Source organism: Salminus brasiliensis, chromosome 1, assembly GCF_030463535.1.
Source record: "Salminus brasiliensis chromosome 1, fSalBra1.hap2, whole genome shotgun sequence".
NCBI lineage: Eukaryota > Metazoa > Chordata > Actinopteri > Characiformes > Bryconidae > Salminus > Salminus brasiliensis.
In genome coordinates this window covers 65,913,834-65,934,050 of record NC_132878.1, presented here as the reverse complement: position 1 = coordinate 65,934,050, position 20,217 = coordinate 65,913,834, and the positions used below count along the sequence as shown (strand labels likewise).

Genomic DNA, 20,217 nt, shown 5'->3' with positions numbered 1-20,217 from the left:
ATGGCTCACTACTTTGCCTTGCAAACACGCAAATACACCCAATGTGGAATAAAAAGACCTGGGCCTTAAAGGGTTACAGGCAGAAGACCGATTCTCTGGACAGGAATTTAAGTACCAGTATCAAAAAAGAAAACGTAGAATTTTGGCATCTGTGGATAAAAAGATTTGCTGAGGTGGCCACTTCAAGGCTTTGGTTCTAAAGGGTGAACACTGCTGGTTTATATCAGAGGAGCTTTCACATGCTAGCTCTAGAAGAGGTGCCAACCCTTTACAGCCAGCAAGAGAGAGAGAGAGAGAGAGAGAGAGAGAGGGAACTGGAGACAAGCCTGTTGCGGTCATGCATACACAAAATTAAACCATGCAACAGCCCTGCACCAGAAGAAGTTTGCATGAAGAGGAAGTGGTGTGTGTGTGTGTGTGTGTGTGTATGTATGTGTGTGTAGCAGTGCTGTTTCTGTGTGGAGAGCATCATATATGTAGTGTATGAATATGAAAGCCACAGCTGCTCAGGTGTTGGTTGAGTTTCACATAACGTCGTCAACAGACGACCACACCAGAGCACAGCAGGAGGAAACGAGCAGCTAACCAGCAGCTTCAGGTGTGTAAGTATGTGCGTGTGTGTGTATGTGTGTGTGTGTATGTATCATATCACATACTCTGAAAGGGCCTGGAGCTGTTTTCCTAGTAAAACTACAGTATAAGGAAGAGCACTATCCACCATATGCAGCCCCAGTGGTAAATGATGAACACACCTACTCATTTGTGTAAATCTCTGACCTTACAAAAGTTCAATCTGACCATGAATATTTAGGGAATAATTCAATGCATCATGAACGAATTTGATTCTTTTGGAATCAATATGAAATCAATGATAAAATTCTATATTTAAAATCAACTGAAAATACAAATGTTACTGGAAGAGCTACTGATACAGTCAGAAAAAAATTATGTACATTTCTGTTCACCAGGGTACAAACAGTGTAAATGCCTTTAGCACAACATGTTTTCCTCAAAGGTTTACTACATTTAACTAATTCAACTGAATAAAAACAACTGTAAAGGAATATGATACCATCATATCCCCTTATCTACAAGTACTGAAGACCCTGGTATCCTTGATGGTACCACCCCTGTGATAGTTTGCTACATTTTACACTCAAGACACATCAATGCCCCTCTACACTACTGAATATACATAACATTTTTCTTCTTTATGTTTACAAGAGGTCTTTTTTATTTAGAGGTGATAATACTTCCTTTAAAAATTACAGTTTCAGTGTGTTTAACATCCAGTAATCCAATCTGACTGACCTCTTTGATGATTTGGCTTCCAGTAACTTTACAATGCTACAGTAAAGTCACTAAATGAATCTCATATGTGCATAACAAACTAACCAGATGGCTTTGTGCTCTTTTGTAGGCATTCTCAGTACACAAGTCATAATATAGAGTAGTGAATGTGCTAGATTTCATGCTGCTCCAAAGCATGTGCTGAAGTCTGCATCTTTCTCTCGGTTTTGAGCACGCTGCTAAATAGCGGTTTTAACCAAGCAGCAGTGCATGGCACTAGTGCAATGGCTGATGCATCTCAGCAGTGAGTTATTGGTATTTATTCTAGAGCTTTTAGACAACTAAACACTTAGTAGTATTAAATATTGTGAACAGTATGACATATAAAGTAATAAATTGGGTTGCAAAATTCCAGGAATTTTAAAGGTTGGGACAGGTAATTATTGGAATTATGGGTAATTAATGGAAATAAAATGGAAGTATTTGAAGCTAAAGGTGAGAAACTTGCATATAGTTGGCAAGATATATACTGAAGCACAATCTTGGCTAAAATAAGGTAAAGGTACACGTATTTGTCACTGTACAGTGTACACTGTACAGCGAAATGTGTCCTCCGCATTTAACCCATCTGGTAGTGAACACACACTCACACACACACACACACACGTGTTACACAGTAAGTACACACACACCCAGAGCGGTGGGCAGCCAACTCCAGCGCCCGGGGAGCAGAGAGGGTAAAGGGCCTTGCTCAAGGGCCCAACAGTGGCAGCTTGCCTTTCATTACACACTGAAAGGCTACTGAGAGCACAGCCCCTGCATTCACTGTCCAGCCTCCATCACATTTACAGCATATGCCCAGATGATTTCTAGAAACCTGACATTCTCCACCCCTTTGCAACCCTAGTAATATATCTCAAATTTCAGATATAAATGATGGGTTTGTACTAAGACTTCAGTGTGGTTGATAAATGTATACAAGATGGTAAAATAACAACCCTAACAATCATTCAGAAAAGGAGCAAAAACCCTACCCACCCCATTTCTTCCAATCAGAATAAACAGCTTGCTGCCACTCACCTGAGAGCACCACCTCTATCAAATCTCCTTCGTGGATGTCTTCAGCTGACGTCAGTCGCTGCAGGATGTTATCTGAGTTTAAGTCATGGCGGAAGAGCAGGATCTTGTCATACATGCCAAAGAATCCACATTCTGGAAACTGGAACGGGATAAAGAGAACACAGTGAGCCAAAGCAATTACGCTCCTTTTTGGTTTTCAGCCACAGCTTAGTTCATCTAATCAAAGTGAATCATCCTGGATAGAACGCAATAATAACATTAATATTAACAACATATTTGTACACTCTTACAGTAGCAACAGAAGGAACAGTAGCATAAGCGTACATAAGTGAACATATCCTTCTAAATAAGATGTGCCATAACCATAATCAGTTGAGTTAATAGCATAATGTTAATAGAAGCTACACTATATTAAAAAGTATTGTAATATTCATGTAGTGTATCTTGTAAGTATTGTAATATTTCTGCTGTATTACACATTCCATTATAATCATAGTAACATTTAAGAACTCTTCTCCTTCTGCTGAAAAGTTAGCTTACATGTTAGAGATACAAAGGTTTGATCTGGATGTTTGTTCAGCAATAGTATTTGACAGTATCCACAAATTAGGGCTGCACGATATTGGAAAAAATGTCATTGCAATATTCTTTTTTGTGATATATATTACAGTGGTATTAAAACATACAGGAATTTTCACCAGAAGTCATCAGAAGTCAATGATCTAACATGTCATGATATTAGTAATGCACTCAAAGTATCCAGTATTTGAGTAAAATTACTTGAGAAAAATAAGAACAGTGAGGGATTCCGGCTTGCACAAGCAGCTAAAAAAATGTAGCATGAATTGTCTAATATAATTTGACATTGCACCTCAAATAACTATGACTATTCCACTTGCCACACATTACTATGGCGATACTGAAAAGATATATCGTGCAGAAAATCAAAAGATCTTCTCATCTACAAAACTAGGTTGGATGTCAGCATATAGCCTTTTCACACTGCAGTCGGAAACGACACAGGGGGAGTTCCATTTGGGGGAGAGGAGGTCTGAAGGTTATCTGAACTCATCAAAGCATTTCTTTCTTTATTCTGACATTTCGATAAACCATCAAATAAGTAAATGTTTAAACTTGCCTTGCTTATTTGGCTTTAGATTTGAAGCACCTCATGAACAGGCAAAAGGTTTAGGACATGGAAATGACCACAGGGAAAAAGACTGCTTTGCATCAATGACACAGTCTGTCTTTGTTTATTCTAGAGATGCACCGATCCGATATAAGGTTCGGATATTGGTCCCAATATTAACAAAATTAGCTAGATCGGGTATCGGATAATTAGGCCAATCAATGTAACCAATCCTTTCACTTTATTTGTTGGTGTGAGACTGCACTAAAAATGTGCATGTTTGCAATTTTTGATTGCTGCTTGTATGTTTGACCAAGTTACTTAATTATTCTCAGGTTCAGCTACTAGATGTTATTTTGAAAATTACTGTTTATGCGAAATATTTAAAAATAAGATCACTGTTTGAGTGTTTGACAAAGTAAAGCTACTTATTTTTAGTTTTGGCTGATACATTTGATTTATTTTAATATATTTTAGGAAGTTTGACTCCTTTTTGATCCCGCACAATTGTTTATTTTACTGACAAATAAATAGTTTTAAAATAAGTCTGTCCCACATGGTGAGGTATACGCTTTATTAATTCAACAATGGTCTCAGATCTGTATCGGGTATCGACTGATATGCAAAGTATCGATATCGGAACTGAAAAAGCTGGACTGGTGCATCCCTAGTTTATTCATAACAGTATCCATTTTGAATTTGTTCAAATGGAATGAAATTGAAACTGGATGTTGTAGAAATGGGGTGAAATACATACACCTGGCAGCGCTAATGTGTGGGAAAACATTGCATTGTGCGAACGGTTGAAAGAGTGTAAGCTGGAAACCCAAGCCTTGGGCAGCCCCTCATTAGTAGGCCAGCCATTCATCTGCCCTTGGTCATCAATAATGCCTGAAGCTCGGCAAACGCTCTACAATCAGCACAGGCTAGCGGGCCACTCAACTACAAACACCAAACCTCGGCTTTGGACGGTCTGTCAGCAGCACAGGGCAGCATTGCTCCAACAAAGCAGCATCATTTCGAATTGTGTATAATTACACACAGCAGTACCACAAGCCACGATGCACAGACTAAAACAACACATCACTTACTGAAATCATTCAATATATGTAGCAGCGAAACAGGCACACCTTGTTCAGCACAATGAAAGGTACTGTTCTGAAACATACTCAAGGCAGCTCTGGTACTAGCAGACACACTATACGCCACGCTCCACAGGGCAGCATTAATGTTTTATAGCCTCACGACTGACAAAGTACACTAAATGCTACAGCTAATATGCGGCCTAATAATGGAACTCTTTAGCGCTCGTTTCAGTTATCACTTAATTAACTGAAATGATGGTTGTCAGCCATGTAAAATGACTCTGCGTCTACTAGCCATGCTGGAGCTACATATCAAGTTTTATTTGTCATATGTATAATATGCCAAGAACATCTATACACTGAACGCCTGTGGTGAGGCTCAAGTCATTTCTCTCAACAGCTGTGCAACACAAAATATACAGAAGAAATGAAGAATCGAGGAAATGAGCACTTTGTAGTTCTATAGGTTTAGACTGTAGTCCATCTGTTTCTCTGCATACATTGGTAACCTCCTTTACCCTGTTCTTCAATGGCCAGGGCTGGGCAATATGACGTTATTTTATGGTTTTGTGATAAATTTTGTTTTTCTGAGCATATTGAGGATATTGTTAGTGCTTAAAAAAATTATCAGCTGCAAGTTTCATTATCAGCAGTGTAATTACACTGGTTTAACTGGATGAAGTGCAGCAGAATCACCCACTATTCAGTATAAGAGAGTATCTGAATAGAAGTTTTTAAAAATCTGTTGTAACTGATATATTTAGTATGTGATCACATGTATTGTGATAAATATATCAAGAAAAAATACCTTTAATATTGTGATATAGTAGAGCTGGCATTTGGAAAGTATTTGGAAAGCAATTTTTAAAAATGTACACTGTTAGTGCATTTTGTGTACATGACAAAATATTGCGATAAATATTGTATATTGTAAAATATTGTCTTTTAATACCATGATATAAAGTTTTTCCATATCAACCAGCTCTATGATATAGTATTTTAACCATATTGCCCATCCCTAATATATATAATATAATATAGACATATGGAATGTATAAACATACGGAATGTATGAGTAAATAAATAAGATGTGTAATTTTTGTATGGATTTTAGGTCATTTAAACAGATGGACAATATATATTGTCTATAAATGGATTATAGGACTGGAGTTAACATTGGAGGACTACAGCAGCGGTGCGGTACAAAAAGAATTCTTCAATTAATATGCATAAGTAAGTAGGCATGTGTGCACAAATGTGTACATTTATGTTATTAGTGTTTCCGTTTATTAAAGAATTTGTAGCAGTATCCTATTAGCTTAGAAGTACAATATCTTATAACTGGACTTCATAGTGCCCTGATCTGCTGTAGACACAAGTTAATTTAGCCATAAGCTAACATAGTTTTGATACAAATAAACAGTACAAAACAACACAATACGCTGTAATACAATTGTGTACAATATGATACACTGTTAGGAAACAGTGTATCAACACTTAGCATTATTATGCATTAAATATGTAACAATGTAAATTTAAACCGGTCCTGCATGAGGAGGGATCATTACTTCATCCCCTCAGCAACAAAACACACTTGTTGAAGACTTCAGGCTGTTAGTGGCCAGCTAGGGCATTAAACCCTTCCGCAGCCTCATACAGTAAACCAGCAAAGACAGTCCAGGACAGTCCATTGATTTTCCTGCAGCTGCCAGAGTGTATCTGTGACTAAATCCAGGTCAAGCTTTGGATGCCCTGATGGCTGTATAAGCTCTCAGCTTTGGATTATAAAGGCAGAAAGAATCAACTAATGTAATTTGGAGACTTGTAAACAAACGATACACCACATGCTACAGCGTGCCAAAAGAGAACAATGCTAAAAAGACATTTTAACCATATCCTACACAACACACTATGTGCCCTTTTCAGAGAAATGACGTAATAACAACCTATCTACAGCACCACAAACTGTATTTTTGCCTGGCCCAGTCCACAAACTACACTTTACCTTGAAATATAATCATCAAAACACTTATTTTAAAACAAATTATTTATGTATTAATGTGTGAATCTCATTGCCGAAAAAGACTCATAATACATAAAAATGTAGATTGTACATCCCTGTATGTCCCTCTAACCTGAACACTTTCACCCTATAAAACATTTGGAATATTCCAAATAATTTAAATGTTTAACAGGAAATCATCTACAAAGAAAATATATCTGCATAATAATAATAATGAAATATAGTTTTTTGGATAGGTGATACATAATGAAATGCCCTTACATCGGTGTTCAAAAAAGAAAATCAAGAATTACAGAGACGAAATGGCAGCTTATTCATGAAACACCCAGTTAACAAATAACGATAAAGCTTATACCCTACTAGTTGGCATCGTGGAAACCGCATCCCTCACACACTCGCCTCAACTCCTGCTGAGTTGTTCAGAAAGCTCTAATAGACTTGCCTATGTGGTTTCTGACATTGACACAGTGTTATTTTTAAATATGGGCAAACGTACATCACAAGAATGCTAGAACTGTTTTTAGCTATGCTTCCACTGTTTTACATCATTACACTCACGTACAGTGTAAAAACAGTTGATTGGCTGACTACAATGGACTGTTTTCTCTGTTGCCCTCGGGGAAATGCTTAAGAACCCTGAAGGCTAACACAGAGAGAATGAGGAGGAGCTTTTTTCCACAAGCCATCCGTGCCCTGAATGGGGACAGGGACTAGGACACTAAATTAAAATATCTACATACACAAACTGGACCCTCACTCACTACAATACACAACTATGGCTCACGGACAACTCACTACAGACAAAAACGCAAATATTTCTTTTTAACTCACACATACACTCACATACAGATAAATATGTACATATGTATACATATATATATATATATATATATATATATATATATATATATACAGACACACACTATTCCATCTGTATATTTTCTTGCTTCTTTTATTTCTATATTTCTATATTTCTAAATATATCTATATATTTTATTTTTAATTTAAATTTAACTTAAATGTAACTTTTATTTGATTTATTTTAATAATCTTCTTTTTGCACTTTTGCACTTTATTTCATTAAGTTAAAGTTTAGTTTAAGTTTAAATTTAGATCTTTATTGTATAGCTTTGATGTGGGCAGACTGTCTAAAAAGCATTTCACTGCAAGTTATACTGTGTATAGCTATGTATGTGACAAATAAAATTTGAATTTGAATTTGAAATACATTTGGGGAGTTTTCCTTTCATGTATTAAGCCATGTATTAATCTTCAGAACTGTAGCTCTTCTTGACTATCACTAGACCTACTAAAGGGTTCAGTATTTTATGTATTTTTTTAAGATATATTAATGACAGGACTATTATTCAACCTCATATAGTCTTATAAGGCTGTTTTATTATTTTTCCTTTAGGAAAAATACATGCAAATGACTGTGATTCTGATTTACAGCCTCGCATTGTTCCTAACTCAGAAAGTAGTCTGGGTTGAAACACTTATAACTTCAGTGTGAGCGGGCAGGGCTAAACAGCCGTAGGCGGAAGAGCCGTATACATACTGTATGTAAAAACATTCGTTTTTGTAGGGAAAAAAAAGAATACATTTGCAACGGTTTGCTTTTGCAGCTTGGTTTCCATATATGGACTGAGGAGAGAACACAATATGTTGAAAATTAAACAAAGTTGACATATTACACAAAACGTACTTCAAAAAAGACAGGAGAATTCAGTTGTGTGTGACACAGGCTGTTTCACTTAGGGATGAGATCACTTGTAAGGCCCAGACTGAACCTTTATCTTTGGCCTGGTTAGAGACTGCTGGGGTTTGGGGTCGGGTCTTGGGTAGCTCTCAGTGTAGCGACCAGCCACTACCTCTAATCTCGTGTCACTCGTGCCATTGTTGGGGAAGTAATCTACCATGCCACCCAGAGTGCACAGGAAGTAGCATTTGCGAAATACTTTTTTTTTTTTTTTTTTTTTTTCCCTTCAGCTGAGATTGGGTGCACTGCAGCATTTGCATGTGCATGCATAGCTGCTGGAGATGCTGCAGATGCTAAGCTAACCAAATTTTCCATGTAGCAAAGAAATGAAAGAAAAATGCTCCTCAACATCAGCATGCTTTAACCATCAGTGTCAGATATGACCCGCGATTTCAGAAGCCTACTGTAAAATCATGCAAATTATTTCTAGTTTACTGAAACAAGCAGAGAAACTACAGAAAGTGCTGTGACTTATCTTTAGTATGTTATTTGTTTTTTAAATGTATAACATTCAACATTACAACAGCACAATATTGTATATTAATAAACTATCCACAAGCTAATACATTTGCCATAAGCTAATAAACAAGACGAGTATAGAAGTAAAGGAGTAATATAGGAGTGTGCTTTTCCTCCCTGCTCTTGATTTACCGGTGAGGAAGAAGGGATGTTTTCAGAGTAGGGATGGCCTTTTTAATATTCTATTATATAAACATTAAATTATATTATATTATAATATAATATTATATAAATATTATTTAAATATAAAATGATACGTGCAGTAAACGCTACAACACAATACTGTTAATATACTGTTAGTAACTACTTTAAATAATCATGTAATGTAACCTGCATGCATAACACAACAAAACAACAGTAATAACTACAGACTACGGGTTACGGCACACGCGGCCTAATCCCTAAGTGCTCCACTAAACGATGCAGTAAAAACAGACGAATAGGAAATGAGGGAGTAGAAAGTGATTGAGCTCATTCTGTAGCTCCTTACAAATCTGTCACCTCACTCAAGCGCTCAGGAAAACACAACAGGAAGCACAGTTGACCGGATCTCCGGTCGCCATGACGCCAGACTCCAGGATGGAGGAGGTTCAGTTGGAAGAGACAAAACTCACAGGCACAATAGAGACCCCACAGCAACGCCTCAGCTCTCCTCCCCACATCAACACATTAAATAACCCCAAAAAAGCCACCATCGTAGCATTGAATTTACGGCGTGGAGTTCCTCCACCAGGATCTGCAGGAATTCTTTAGTTATAAGCTCAATCAATATATGATATTGATTGAGTCAGGTTTCTGTGTCTACATGAGACACAGGCACAAAAGTAGGGCCACTTGATGTCCACTTGGATCTCATGATAATGATATGAGAAATGAGAAATTATGATTGAAATCCTGAAACACAGTGTGATAAGTAACACACAGCGGTGTAGCAGTCTCTAGAGAGGGGAGTGTACTGTGCTTTGTAAGGGAGCCACAGCTTAGTATACTTAGATCTAAGGCTCAAATCAAGAGAAATGAAACGTAATATACCTCCGATTGTTTAACATGTGCAACGCTCATTAATCAAGTGTGGGATCATGGATCAAAGTTTAAACTTGAACAGAAGAAATCATATTCTAGATCTCTTGCTGATGCAACTGCTGGTGGTTTTATGGCAGTGAGACTCTCTGCTTAGCTTTTTATCAATGCAATTAACGTGCTTCGATGTGCTTGCTTTATTTGTAATGTCAAACCAGCCCGTTGCTAACTAGTTCATCTGATATTAGTGAATATTATTCATTAAGTGTAACAGGATATATGTTCATGTTCTGTCCAAAGCAGCACACACACAATTCTCAATTTATGCTTCTATGGACTGTTTAGTCCACTCTATAATTCTATTAAAAGTAATTGATAAAAACAATTTCCTTACATTAACTTGTTGCCACAAAATAAGGCACGTCTGCTACATTTCATTTAGAATAAATGAGCAGTGATTCGCAGGTCATTTGCATGATTATATATTAATATTAGTATATTGTATATTCACTGCTCTCTTTCACGGTACAACAGAACCTGACATACACAGACACAGATTATTGTTTTATATGCTTTTTTATTTTTTAAACGTCAGCCTTTTTATCTAGACTCTATTCGTGACTGCCCATGTATTACATGTAATTAATAAATGACAAATTTCATTGATTTTTAGAGCCCAAACTTTTGCACACATGCATACACACAAAATACACATAAAGCACATTATCAGAGCAATTACTGTACTCGATGTAAGTTAGAAGAATAAAGCTTTGGCTGACTGACACGGTCATTTACTACTATACGTTTTTCCAATGATTTAATCATCACTTTTGAAACTGCATCTGCATGTTTATCTTCAGAAATATATATACATATATGCATATTTATTTTCTATACAATTTGTGTCCAGTGTGTCCAGAAAAGAGAGCAATCTGAAGCACACTGTATTTGTGCTACTTTTTCAACAGACTCTGACAGCCCTCTTTAATCAGGCAGCTACGAGTGCTGGTTTGGTTGAGCAGGTTTTGCAATAGGTCTACCTGCAGTAATGTCAGAACACACTGAACGAAGATTTCCTCTGCTCGTTTTTCTACTCGGCACATCATTATTTTTCTATTTAATGGATGAACAGCAGGTGTAGTAGGAAATGTTAACAATGTTGCCATTCTCCACAATGATCCCACATGTTCATTTTAGCTTTCCAAACGGAGGAAGGAAGGCTATGGGTTAGGCGCTTTGAAAACGACTCCATTTAAAAAATTACAATTACTGAAAAACACTTCAGTCGCTCCACTAAGCGGTTAATCACTTAAAAGCCTGGTGGATCAAACTCCGTCTCTTGCTGGGAATTGTATAATAGTGTTCTGTCGTCTGTCCTGGGATAATCCCTAGTCTACGAATGAGCCACAAAATAACCATAACCTTAGCTCCTACAGCATTACTGCATTAGCTGAACTGATCTCAGATCAGAAAGTAAGAGCAAAACAGCCTAATCCCAGCAGAGAAGTCTATGTTTCTGGAGCATTCAACCATCCTACTGAAACAACATGCGTAAAGCAGGTCTCTGGGTTACGTAGTTTCTGGGTCCTGGCCCACTTGGATTCAATATCTCATAGAAATGCTAATGTTAGCTCTTTGCTAGCTTAAAACACAGAAAAAGAGATCAAACTCCACATAATAAAACAGGTTTCTCACAAGCTAGCATATCAGTACTCGTAGAGGACTTACCAACTGCATGTTTTTGTAGAAAACCTGGCACTAGTAGTGAATTGTGTGATATTGTGATAAAAAAAACTAGGGGTGAGACTGATATTATAGCTAATATCAATACCAATTTTAAGGGGCAAAACATTTTAATGACCAATAATATTGGCCGATTAATTTTTTTATTTTAATATACACCACTCAGCCATGACATTGGCACCCAATATTAACTAGCCTACTTTAGAGTATGTCCCCATAGTGCTGCCACAACAGATCTGACCACTCAAAGCATGGACTCAAGTGGCACTGAGACGATAGCATGGGCCTTCATGTAATCACATCAATGAGCCTTATGTGCCCATGACCCTGTCACCAGTTCACACCAGTTCTTTCTTAGAGCCCTTTTGGGAGGGACTGACCACTGCATACCAGAAACCAACCCCCACAAGACCTGCCTGATGTTTTTGGAGATCCAGATTCTGACCCAGTCATCTAGCCTTCACAATTTGGCCCTTGTCAAAGTGGCTCAGATTATTATGCCGGCTTTTCTTTCCTGTTTTTAACTCGTCACCTTCAAGAGGTGACTGACTGGTCAACTTGCTGCTACTAATAGACGTACACAGAATACACTTTTCATTAGTGTTTTATATCCATTATTATTTTACCGATGTCAATATTATTTTATTTTAGAGTCTATTAGTGACTGCCTGTGTATTCCAAGTCATTTTTAATTATTATTTATTTTTCATTTTAGAGCCCAGACTTTTGCACACACTCATACACGCAAAATACACATATAGCAAACCAGTTATCAGAGCAATTACTGTACTCTTAGTACAGTTAGAAGAATAAAGCTTTGGTTGATTGACACGGTAATTTACTACAATATGTTTTTCCAAAGATTTGATCATCACTTTTGAAAGATAAGATATTCTAGATATTAGCATGTTTATCTTCATAAATATATATTTATGCAGTTTTCCTGCTTTCCTGCTTTTAGCTCATCACCTTTAAGAACTGACTGTTCAACCTGCTGGCACTAGTAGATCCACTCTTCTTGACAGATGCTGCTGTAGATGAAGATAATGGATTTAGTTACACACAACTGTGCTGTGGTCCAAAAATCAACCCACACAGAGCTCCACTTCACCCCAAACATATTCGATCAGCCGAGACAAGACAAGACAAAGCAAGCTGTCTAAAGTTTGCTTCTTCATTTTGAAATGGAGCGACAATGAAATGTAATCTTACAGCCAACAATTGCGTGCCTAAATCACCAAATCCTCAAAGTGTGCCAAGTTGTAAAGTAATCTGACACTAAGTAATTGGACACTGTATGACACACCGTTGTCTGTAAGCATTGACAAAGATACAGACAAAACTCAAGCTGTGAGGAAGCTCTTGCTCGCTAACTGAAATGACCATGTCGTGTCAGATACGTTAGCCTCATAGATCCAAACAGAAAGGCCAAACAGAGCCAAGTTCACCCTGCCGCCTTGTTAACTACCTGGAAACCCAGGAAAGCTTCACCTGATCTTTGGCCTGTGTTTCCATGGTAGTAGCATGCTCACAAAACGATAGCATGCACACACACACACACACACATACAGAGGGTCTCCAAGAGGTAAACGAGAGGTGGTTGGGCAGGAAAGAAAAACGGCTCTGTTTCTGGTCCTTGATAATAATCAACGAGCTGTTCAGCTCAGGTTGAAAAATGAAAGGGTCATTAAATCCATTAACGCTGACTAAGGCTCCACTGACGGTCACGAGAGCGCTTGATGCATTAAAACCGAGCTAATGGATACAGGGCAGAGTCGAGTGTGTGAGCAGGCATGAAAATGTGTATGTGTGTGTAAGAGTAACACACTTGAATATGAATATGCATCCTGTTTCTACCTGCTGAACACAATGCAGAATTCGTTTTTAGCTGCCTTTACCTTTTACTAAAAATGAGTGAAACACATGTAGAACTGTAACATCTAATTAAATGTGTTTCAGTTGATATCATGCTGGTTTATTTATCATTCATGTACCGTACCGTACCATACTCTGATATTAGCTAGATGTTCAACTGTTTAGCTGAAGTTAATAAGCTAGATGTGAATTACTCTAGCTGATGTTAGCTAGATGTCAACTCTTCTAGCTGATGTTACCTGAATGTTAACCCTTCTAGTTGATGTTAGCTAGATGTTAATCACACTAACTGATGTTAGCTAGATATTAACTTCTCTAGCTGATGTTAGCTAGATGTCAACTCTTCTAGCTGATGTTACCTGAATGTTAATCCTTCTAGTTGATGTTAGCTAGATGTTAATCACACTAACTGATGTTAGCTAGATATTAACTTTTCTAGCTGATGTTAGCTAGATGTCAACTCTTCTAGCTGATGTTACCTGAATGTTATTCCTTCTAGTTGATGTTAGCTAGATGTTAATCACACTAACTGATGTTAGCTAGATATTAACTTCTCTAGCTGATGTTAGCTAGATGTCAACTCTTCTAGCTGATGTTACCTGAATGTTAACCCTTCTAGTTGATGTTAGCTAGATGTTAATCACACTAACTGATGTTAGCTAGATATTAACTTCTCTAGCTGATGTTAGCTAGATGTCAACTCTTCTAGCTGATGTTACCTGAATGTTAATCCTTCTAGTTGATGTTAGCTAGATGTTAATCACACTAACTGATGTTAGCTAGATGTTAACTTTTCTAGCTGATGTTAGCTAGATGTCAACTCTTCTAGCTGATGTTACCTGAATGTTAACCCTTCTAGTTGATGTTAGCTAGATGTTAATCACACTAACTGATGTTAGCTAGATATTAACTTCTCTAGCTGATGTTAGCTAGATATCAACTCTTTGAGCTAATGTAAGCTAGCTGTTAATTCTTCTTTCTGAAGTTAGATAGATGTTCATTTCTCTAGCTGATTGCCAGTCCCCAGTCTTATTTCACACACATATAGCATGACGTTTCTTAAGCATCATTTTTTCAATGATTTTCAATGAAACACATGTAGAACTGTAACATCTAATTAAATGTGTTTCAGTTGATATCATGCTGGTTTATTTATCATTCATGTACCGTACCGTACCGTACTCTGATATTAGCTAGATGTTCAACTGTTTAGCTGAAGTTAATAAGCTAGATGTGAATTACTCTAGCTGATGTTAGCTAGATGTTAATCACTCTAACTGATGTTAGCTAGATATTAACTTCTCTAGCTGATGTTAGTTAGATGTCAACTCTTCTAGCTGATGTTACCTGAATGTTATTCCTTCTAGTTGATGTTAGCTAGATATTAACTTCTCTAGCTGATGTTAACTAGATATCAACTCTTTGAGCTAATGTAAGCTAGCTGTTAATTCTTCTTTCTGAAGTTAGATAGATGTTCATTTCTCTAGCTGATTGCCAGTCCCCAGTCTTATTTCACACACATATAGCATGACGTTTCTTAAGCATCATTACAGATAAAACGGTCTGACCCAATGGGTTAACCGTTCAAGGTAGCTCACAGTCACTACTCTAGCTATAACGTTAGTTCAATGTTAACTACCGTAACTTATGTTAGTTACACATGAACTACTTTAGCTAATGGTACCTAGATGTTAACCCTTCTAGATGAAGTTAGTTGGATGTCAGCTAGATATTAACTTCTCTAGCTGAGGTAAGCTAGGTGTTAATTCTTCTATCTGATGTTAGCTAGATGTTCAACTTTTTCGCTGAAGTTAGCAAGCTAGATGTGAACTACGCTAGCGGATGTTAGCTAGATGTCAACTCTTCTAGCTGATGTTAGGTAATTGTTAACCCATCTAGATGATGTTGGCTGGATGTTAACCACTCTAACTGGTACTAGCTATATGTTAAGTGATCTTCCGGATTTTAATTTGGTTCAGAAACAGTGGAAATATGTTTAATGACAAATTACCATGAAGATAAAATACATTTTCATGGAAGACGACAAATCCTCATCAGCAGGAAACATAGTTTAGCTCTGTTAGCCCTTAAGCTTCCCTACAGAGGATTCAGTACCTGAAAGCCTCAGTAGCCTCGATTACATCTTGATCGCTTCATTTCAAATCCACTGTGGTGGTGTGGAGGTGGAGGCAAAATCACAAGATTTGTGTCGCTTTCCAAGTATTAGACCTGACTGTACATCCTTAACATTAAATTTGTACCATACTGCCCACTTTTACATAGGACTAATGACTAAGACAAAGACCAATGTATCTTTTAGTTCAGTTCTTACAGATCCTCAACCTGCATCCAATAGCAACAGCATCTTCGTCCATCTGCAAGGGTAAGAGAGGAAACACACTACAGCAACCTCTTTGAAAAAAGAAAAAAAAAAAAAAAAAAAAAACGCCCACACACCCTCACATACACACACACACACACACACACATACACACAACCTCCAGCTGTGCGTAATCAGATGGGAGTCAAGTGCACATATACCCAAGCTGAAGCAGCGGATTCATAAAAACGGCTTTATCAGGCAACGTTTCGTTTTTCCACAGCAAACTCTAAACGCCCCTCCACACACCCAAAGAGCCACTACATTTTTTTATACCCCACTCTAGCACAGTCCTCCTATCCAAACCGTATTGCAATATCATGAGGAAATAATAAACAAAACATATAATACAAAAATATTATGGTGTCTAATAATGCTTAAATCTACACTGTGCAAGTTATTATCATATACATAATTCCATAAAACCGTAGAGTATACGAGTAGGCAGTGTGCATTCATTCATCATCGTTTTGTTTTTTCAACTGAACTGGCGGAGTCCCCGTGTTTAGGGTGTAGTGTGTTTCCTGTCAGGCGTAAGGTGAGAGCATTCTGAGGAGTTGAATAACAGCTGATCTCACAGCAGCGGAAACGGCACCGTGTTCGGCCTCCTGCACCCCCCCACAGCCTTCTGGGTTTGTGTGAGAGGAAAAAAACAGGAAGCTGATCTGAGAGCAGACACAGCTGGGTGTCTTTAGCTTTCCTTGTAACGACTCCCACCGACCCCAAACCCCCGAAGTTCCTGCCCTCATACAGGACGAGGTTGCATGTCTGTCTGAGACGCAACACTCAGAGATAAATGCTTACAGCTTTACAGCCTGAGCGGCTCCTGTTCAAATACACACACGATCCGAACCAGTTTACCCACACAAGAAATAACTCCACTAAGTGACTATAAAGTACAAAGAAACACACCAACATTACTTCACATTAAGGTATAAGGGACGTCTAGAAACATATAGAAACATATATACATATAGAAACACCCATCCATCATCTTGTGCGCTTCTTCTTGGTCAGAATCATGGTGGATCAGAAGCCCACCCACAAACATTAGGTGCAAGGCAGAAATATCACCTGGGCAGGATGCCAGTCCTTCGCAGGGTACCACACACTCCCGCTCACTCACACCTAGGGGCAGTTCAGCATAGCCAATTTGACGTTTTTGCCAATTTATGCAAGTGGTATCTGAGGACAAGGTACAACACTGCTATCTAGGGTTCGATCTATCAGAGTTTAAACACACCACAAAATGAACCACTGTCTGCAACAAAAGTTTACATGTAAACTACTTATCAGATCAAATCTATACTGTGTGAGAAAAGACAGTTCTTCAAAACATAATATGGCAATACTTCCATATTTTAGTATTTTCTTACACTATAGAATACAGAATACACGGAGGAAACACACACACACACACAGTTGCAGGCGAAAAGTAATCATCATACAAACAAAGGAGTAAGATTACCATTTGCTAACTTTCTATATAGCTTAAACCATAAGAAAGTAATGTTAAAATGGGCATAATTTCTCTCAGATCGAACCCACAACCCCAGGCCATTGGGGTATACAGCACACACACTCCCTGCTGTCACCCCGCCCCCCCACCCCCCGTGCTGTTTAAATCTAAAAGAGAGTATTGAAATGTAAAATTACTACAAATATACAACTCTCATCTCGTCCAGGGGTCCCATGTATCATGTTTTGTGGACACCACTGTCAACAAGGCATCTGCATACAGCCCAACAAGAGTAATGTGGAGGGGAAGAGGAGGGGCTTATGTAATGCACACACCCACAGTCAAATGAAAGGGCTTTTTATACATCAGTTTTATTTTTGTTACAGGGTGGAGCAGCAGACACTGAAAAGGTTCTACTGGAGAGCTTTTATATATCTGAGTCAAACCGATCAGAGTTTAACATCATGTGGTGAGCAGAGGAGCCAGTGGAGGCAGTGTTCTGCGAGGAAACTCTGGGTCCAGCCATTTACATTGGCAACAATTTGATCTAAACCACACCAAGTACCTAGACAATGTACATCATGGCAGTGGCAGGGTTTTTTGTAGATGGCAGTGAACTTTTTCAGTAGGAAAATGGTCCTGCCACACTACACACATTGATCAAGCATGGGTTGAAGAACATGATGAAGAGTTCAAGGTGTTGCTCTGGACTGCAAATTCCCCCAGATCTCAATTTTAACATCTTAATTCTGTCAACCCAATTTTGAGAAAAACCTGCTGTTCATCACAGGGAAGACACTAGACATTAGTTTTATAACTAATAGTAGTAGATAATGGTGAGAATCTTTAGATGTTCTTCTAGATGTTTTGGGCAAAAACATAAATGTTCTTTTAAGCTCTAAATCATTATCACATGAGGAAACTACATAGACTACCTAGATACACACCACTGTGAGCTGCTGCTACATTGAGTTAACTCCAAACCCCATATGCTCTTGCAGTACGCAGATAGGCTTCATTTACTCAGACAGATACTGATAAGAACACACACACACAGACAGATGTATCTGCTATCTATGGCATCATCTCTAATTCGAAACACACCAATATATAAGTTATATATAGACCAACATATAGGGAGGGCTTTATGACAATATTTGATAATAATAATAATTGATAATGTTATCATGACACACTACGTATATTTATAAGTACATAGTTGAGAGTGTAATTAGTCCTGTTTAACTGGAGGGAGTATGGAAAAAAAAAAAGAATAAACTGAACTGTACTTAATATGCGAGAGCATATTAACAGTTTTTAAAATGCGCAGATACTGGTGAATTTAATCTGCATAATCAAATGTTGTGATAAATATTGTGTAAAGTGAAAATGTCTTTAAATATCATGATATAATATTTCTACCAAATCGCCCTGCTCTACCAACACTGAAACACTGTTTATTGCTTAAAGAATTCTTAATAGCATTTATTATCAATACAGGGTCATGATTCAATTGCAATATGTTAGTATGTGATACTATAAGCAAGATGATATAATGCAATTATTTATAAATGTAATTTTAGGAAAACAGTCATAGTATAAAAAATAAACACCTATGTGCATAAAATCTGAACAGAACAACAGGATCTGAAGACAGCACTGCTATCTAGCAGTCAGGGTTTAAACAAAACACTAAATGAACGACTGTCTACTACTACTCAAAATATAAACTATTAATTAAATACTGATACTGTTTTTTGAGAATCGACACAGTATTACAAAGCATATCATGATTCTTCAATAAATCAATATGTTCTTACACCCCTATCCATCACATATTTAAATACACAGTATATTACAGATTAGAAATGCAACAAAATATATTAACAGTATATCTTCAATATATATGAAACACAACGCATTAAAAGCATGGCTGTTTTGTTGAAAGTGTCTTGGATTTAGATCAACATAAAACTACATCAAGTATAAATATAGTATTATAAAACATTATTTATAAGCTATTTTAAAAAGCATTTAGTGAACATTTAGTTCACGATCAAGATTGCACAGCGGAAACCTTGCTTCATTTGAGGATGATATTGTTTCATGACACAATGCAGTCCTCAACATTTACATTTACATTTACATTTATGGCATTTAGCTGACGCTCTTATCCAGAGCAACTTACAAGGTTACTCGTATTACAGAGGTCTGCCAATGTAGTGTTAGGAGTCCTGCCCAAGGACTCTTATTGGTGTAGCGCAGCACAGTCACCCAGACTGGGAATCGAACCCCAGTCTCCCACGTGGTGAGGTAGCTCACTAGCAGGTAGTGGTATTATCTGTTGCGCCACACCAACCACCATACATGGTCATAATGGTCCTCTACACTCTGTGGTAAAAAAGAGACACAATGAAAGCCAAAGTCATGAGCCAGTGCAGCACACAACAGTGCCATACCTGGGCTACCCAGCCCTAACCCGGACTCTGAATCAGGGTTATCAGACCACAACATAATTCAGAGCGTTAGCACCCAGAACACTTCAAAAATAATACCAAGCACGCTAACCAATCAATCTGAAAGAGCAAGAGCCTAGAGGAGGAGTTGTCTGGTCATACAGGACCTCATCATACACCTACTGGCTCAAAAATAGGAAGATATTTCATAGTGGAGTTTCTGTGGTACTCCATTTATGGTAGCACTCAGCAAACACTGCTGAAATATACAGCAAGACTACGCAATATTTACTGGACAAAGTGCTGTTAAAATCAAGCTACATGCCTCATATTAAAGGCATCAAATGATGGAAAAGAAGTTGGAACACATAAACAACAGTGAAACATAAAAAAGTTACA

General features: G+C 37.7%; 1 protein-coding gene across 2 annotated transcripts in view; it reads right to left on the bottom strand.

Moving 5' to 3' along the window:
- Window positions 1-20,217, bottom strand: part of LOC140561616 (serine/threonine-protein kinase D3-like) — a 64,123-nt gene that overhangs the window by 29,179 nt on the left and 14,727 nt on the right. For both annotated transcript variants that reach the window (XM_072686847.1, XM_072686854.1), the window contains exon 3: window positions 2,371-2,509. In XM_072686847.1, coding sequence (XP_072542948.1) covers window positions 2,371-2,509 — 139 coding nt within the window. The remainder of the gene's footprint in view (window positions 1-2,370; window positions 2,510-20,217) is intronic.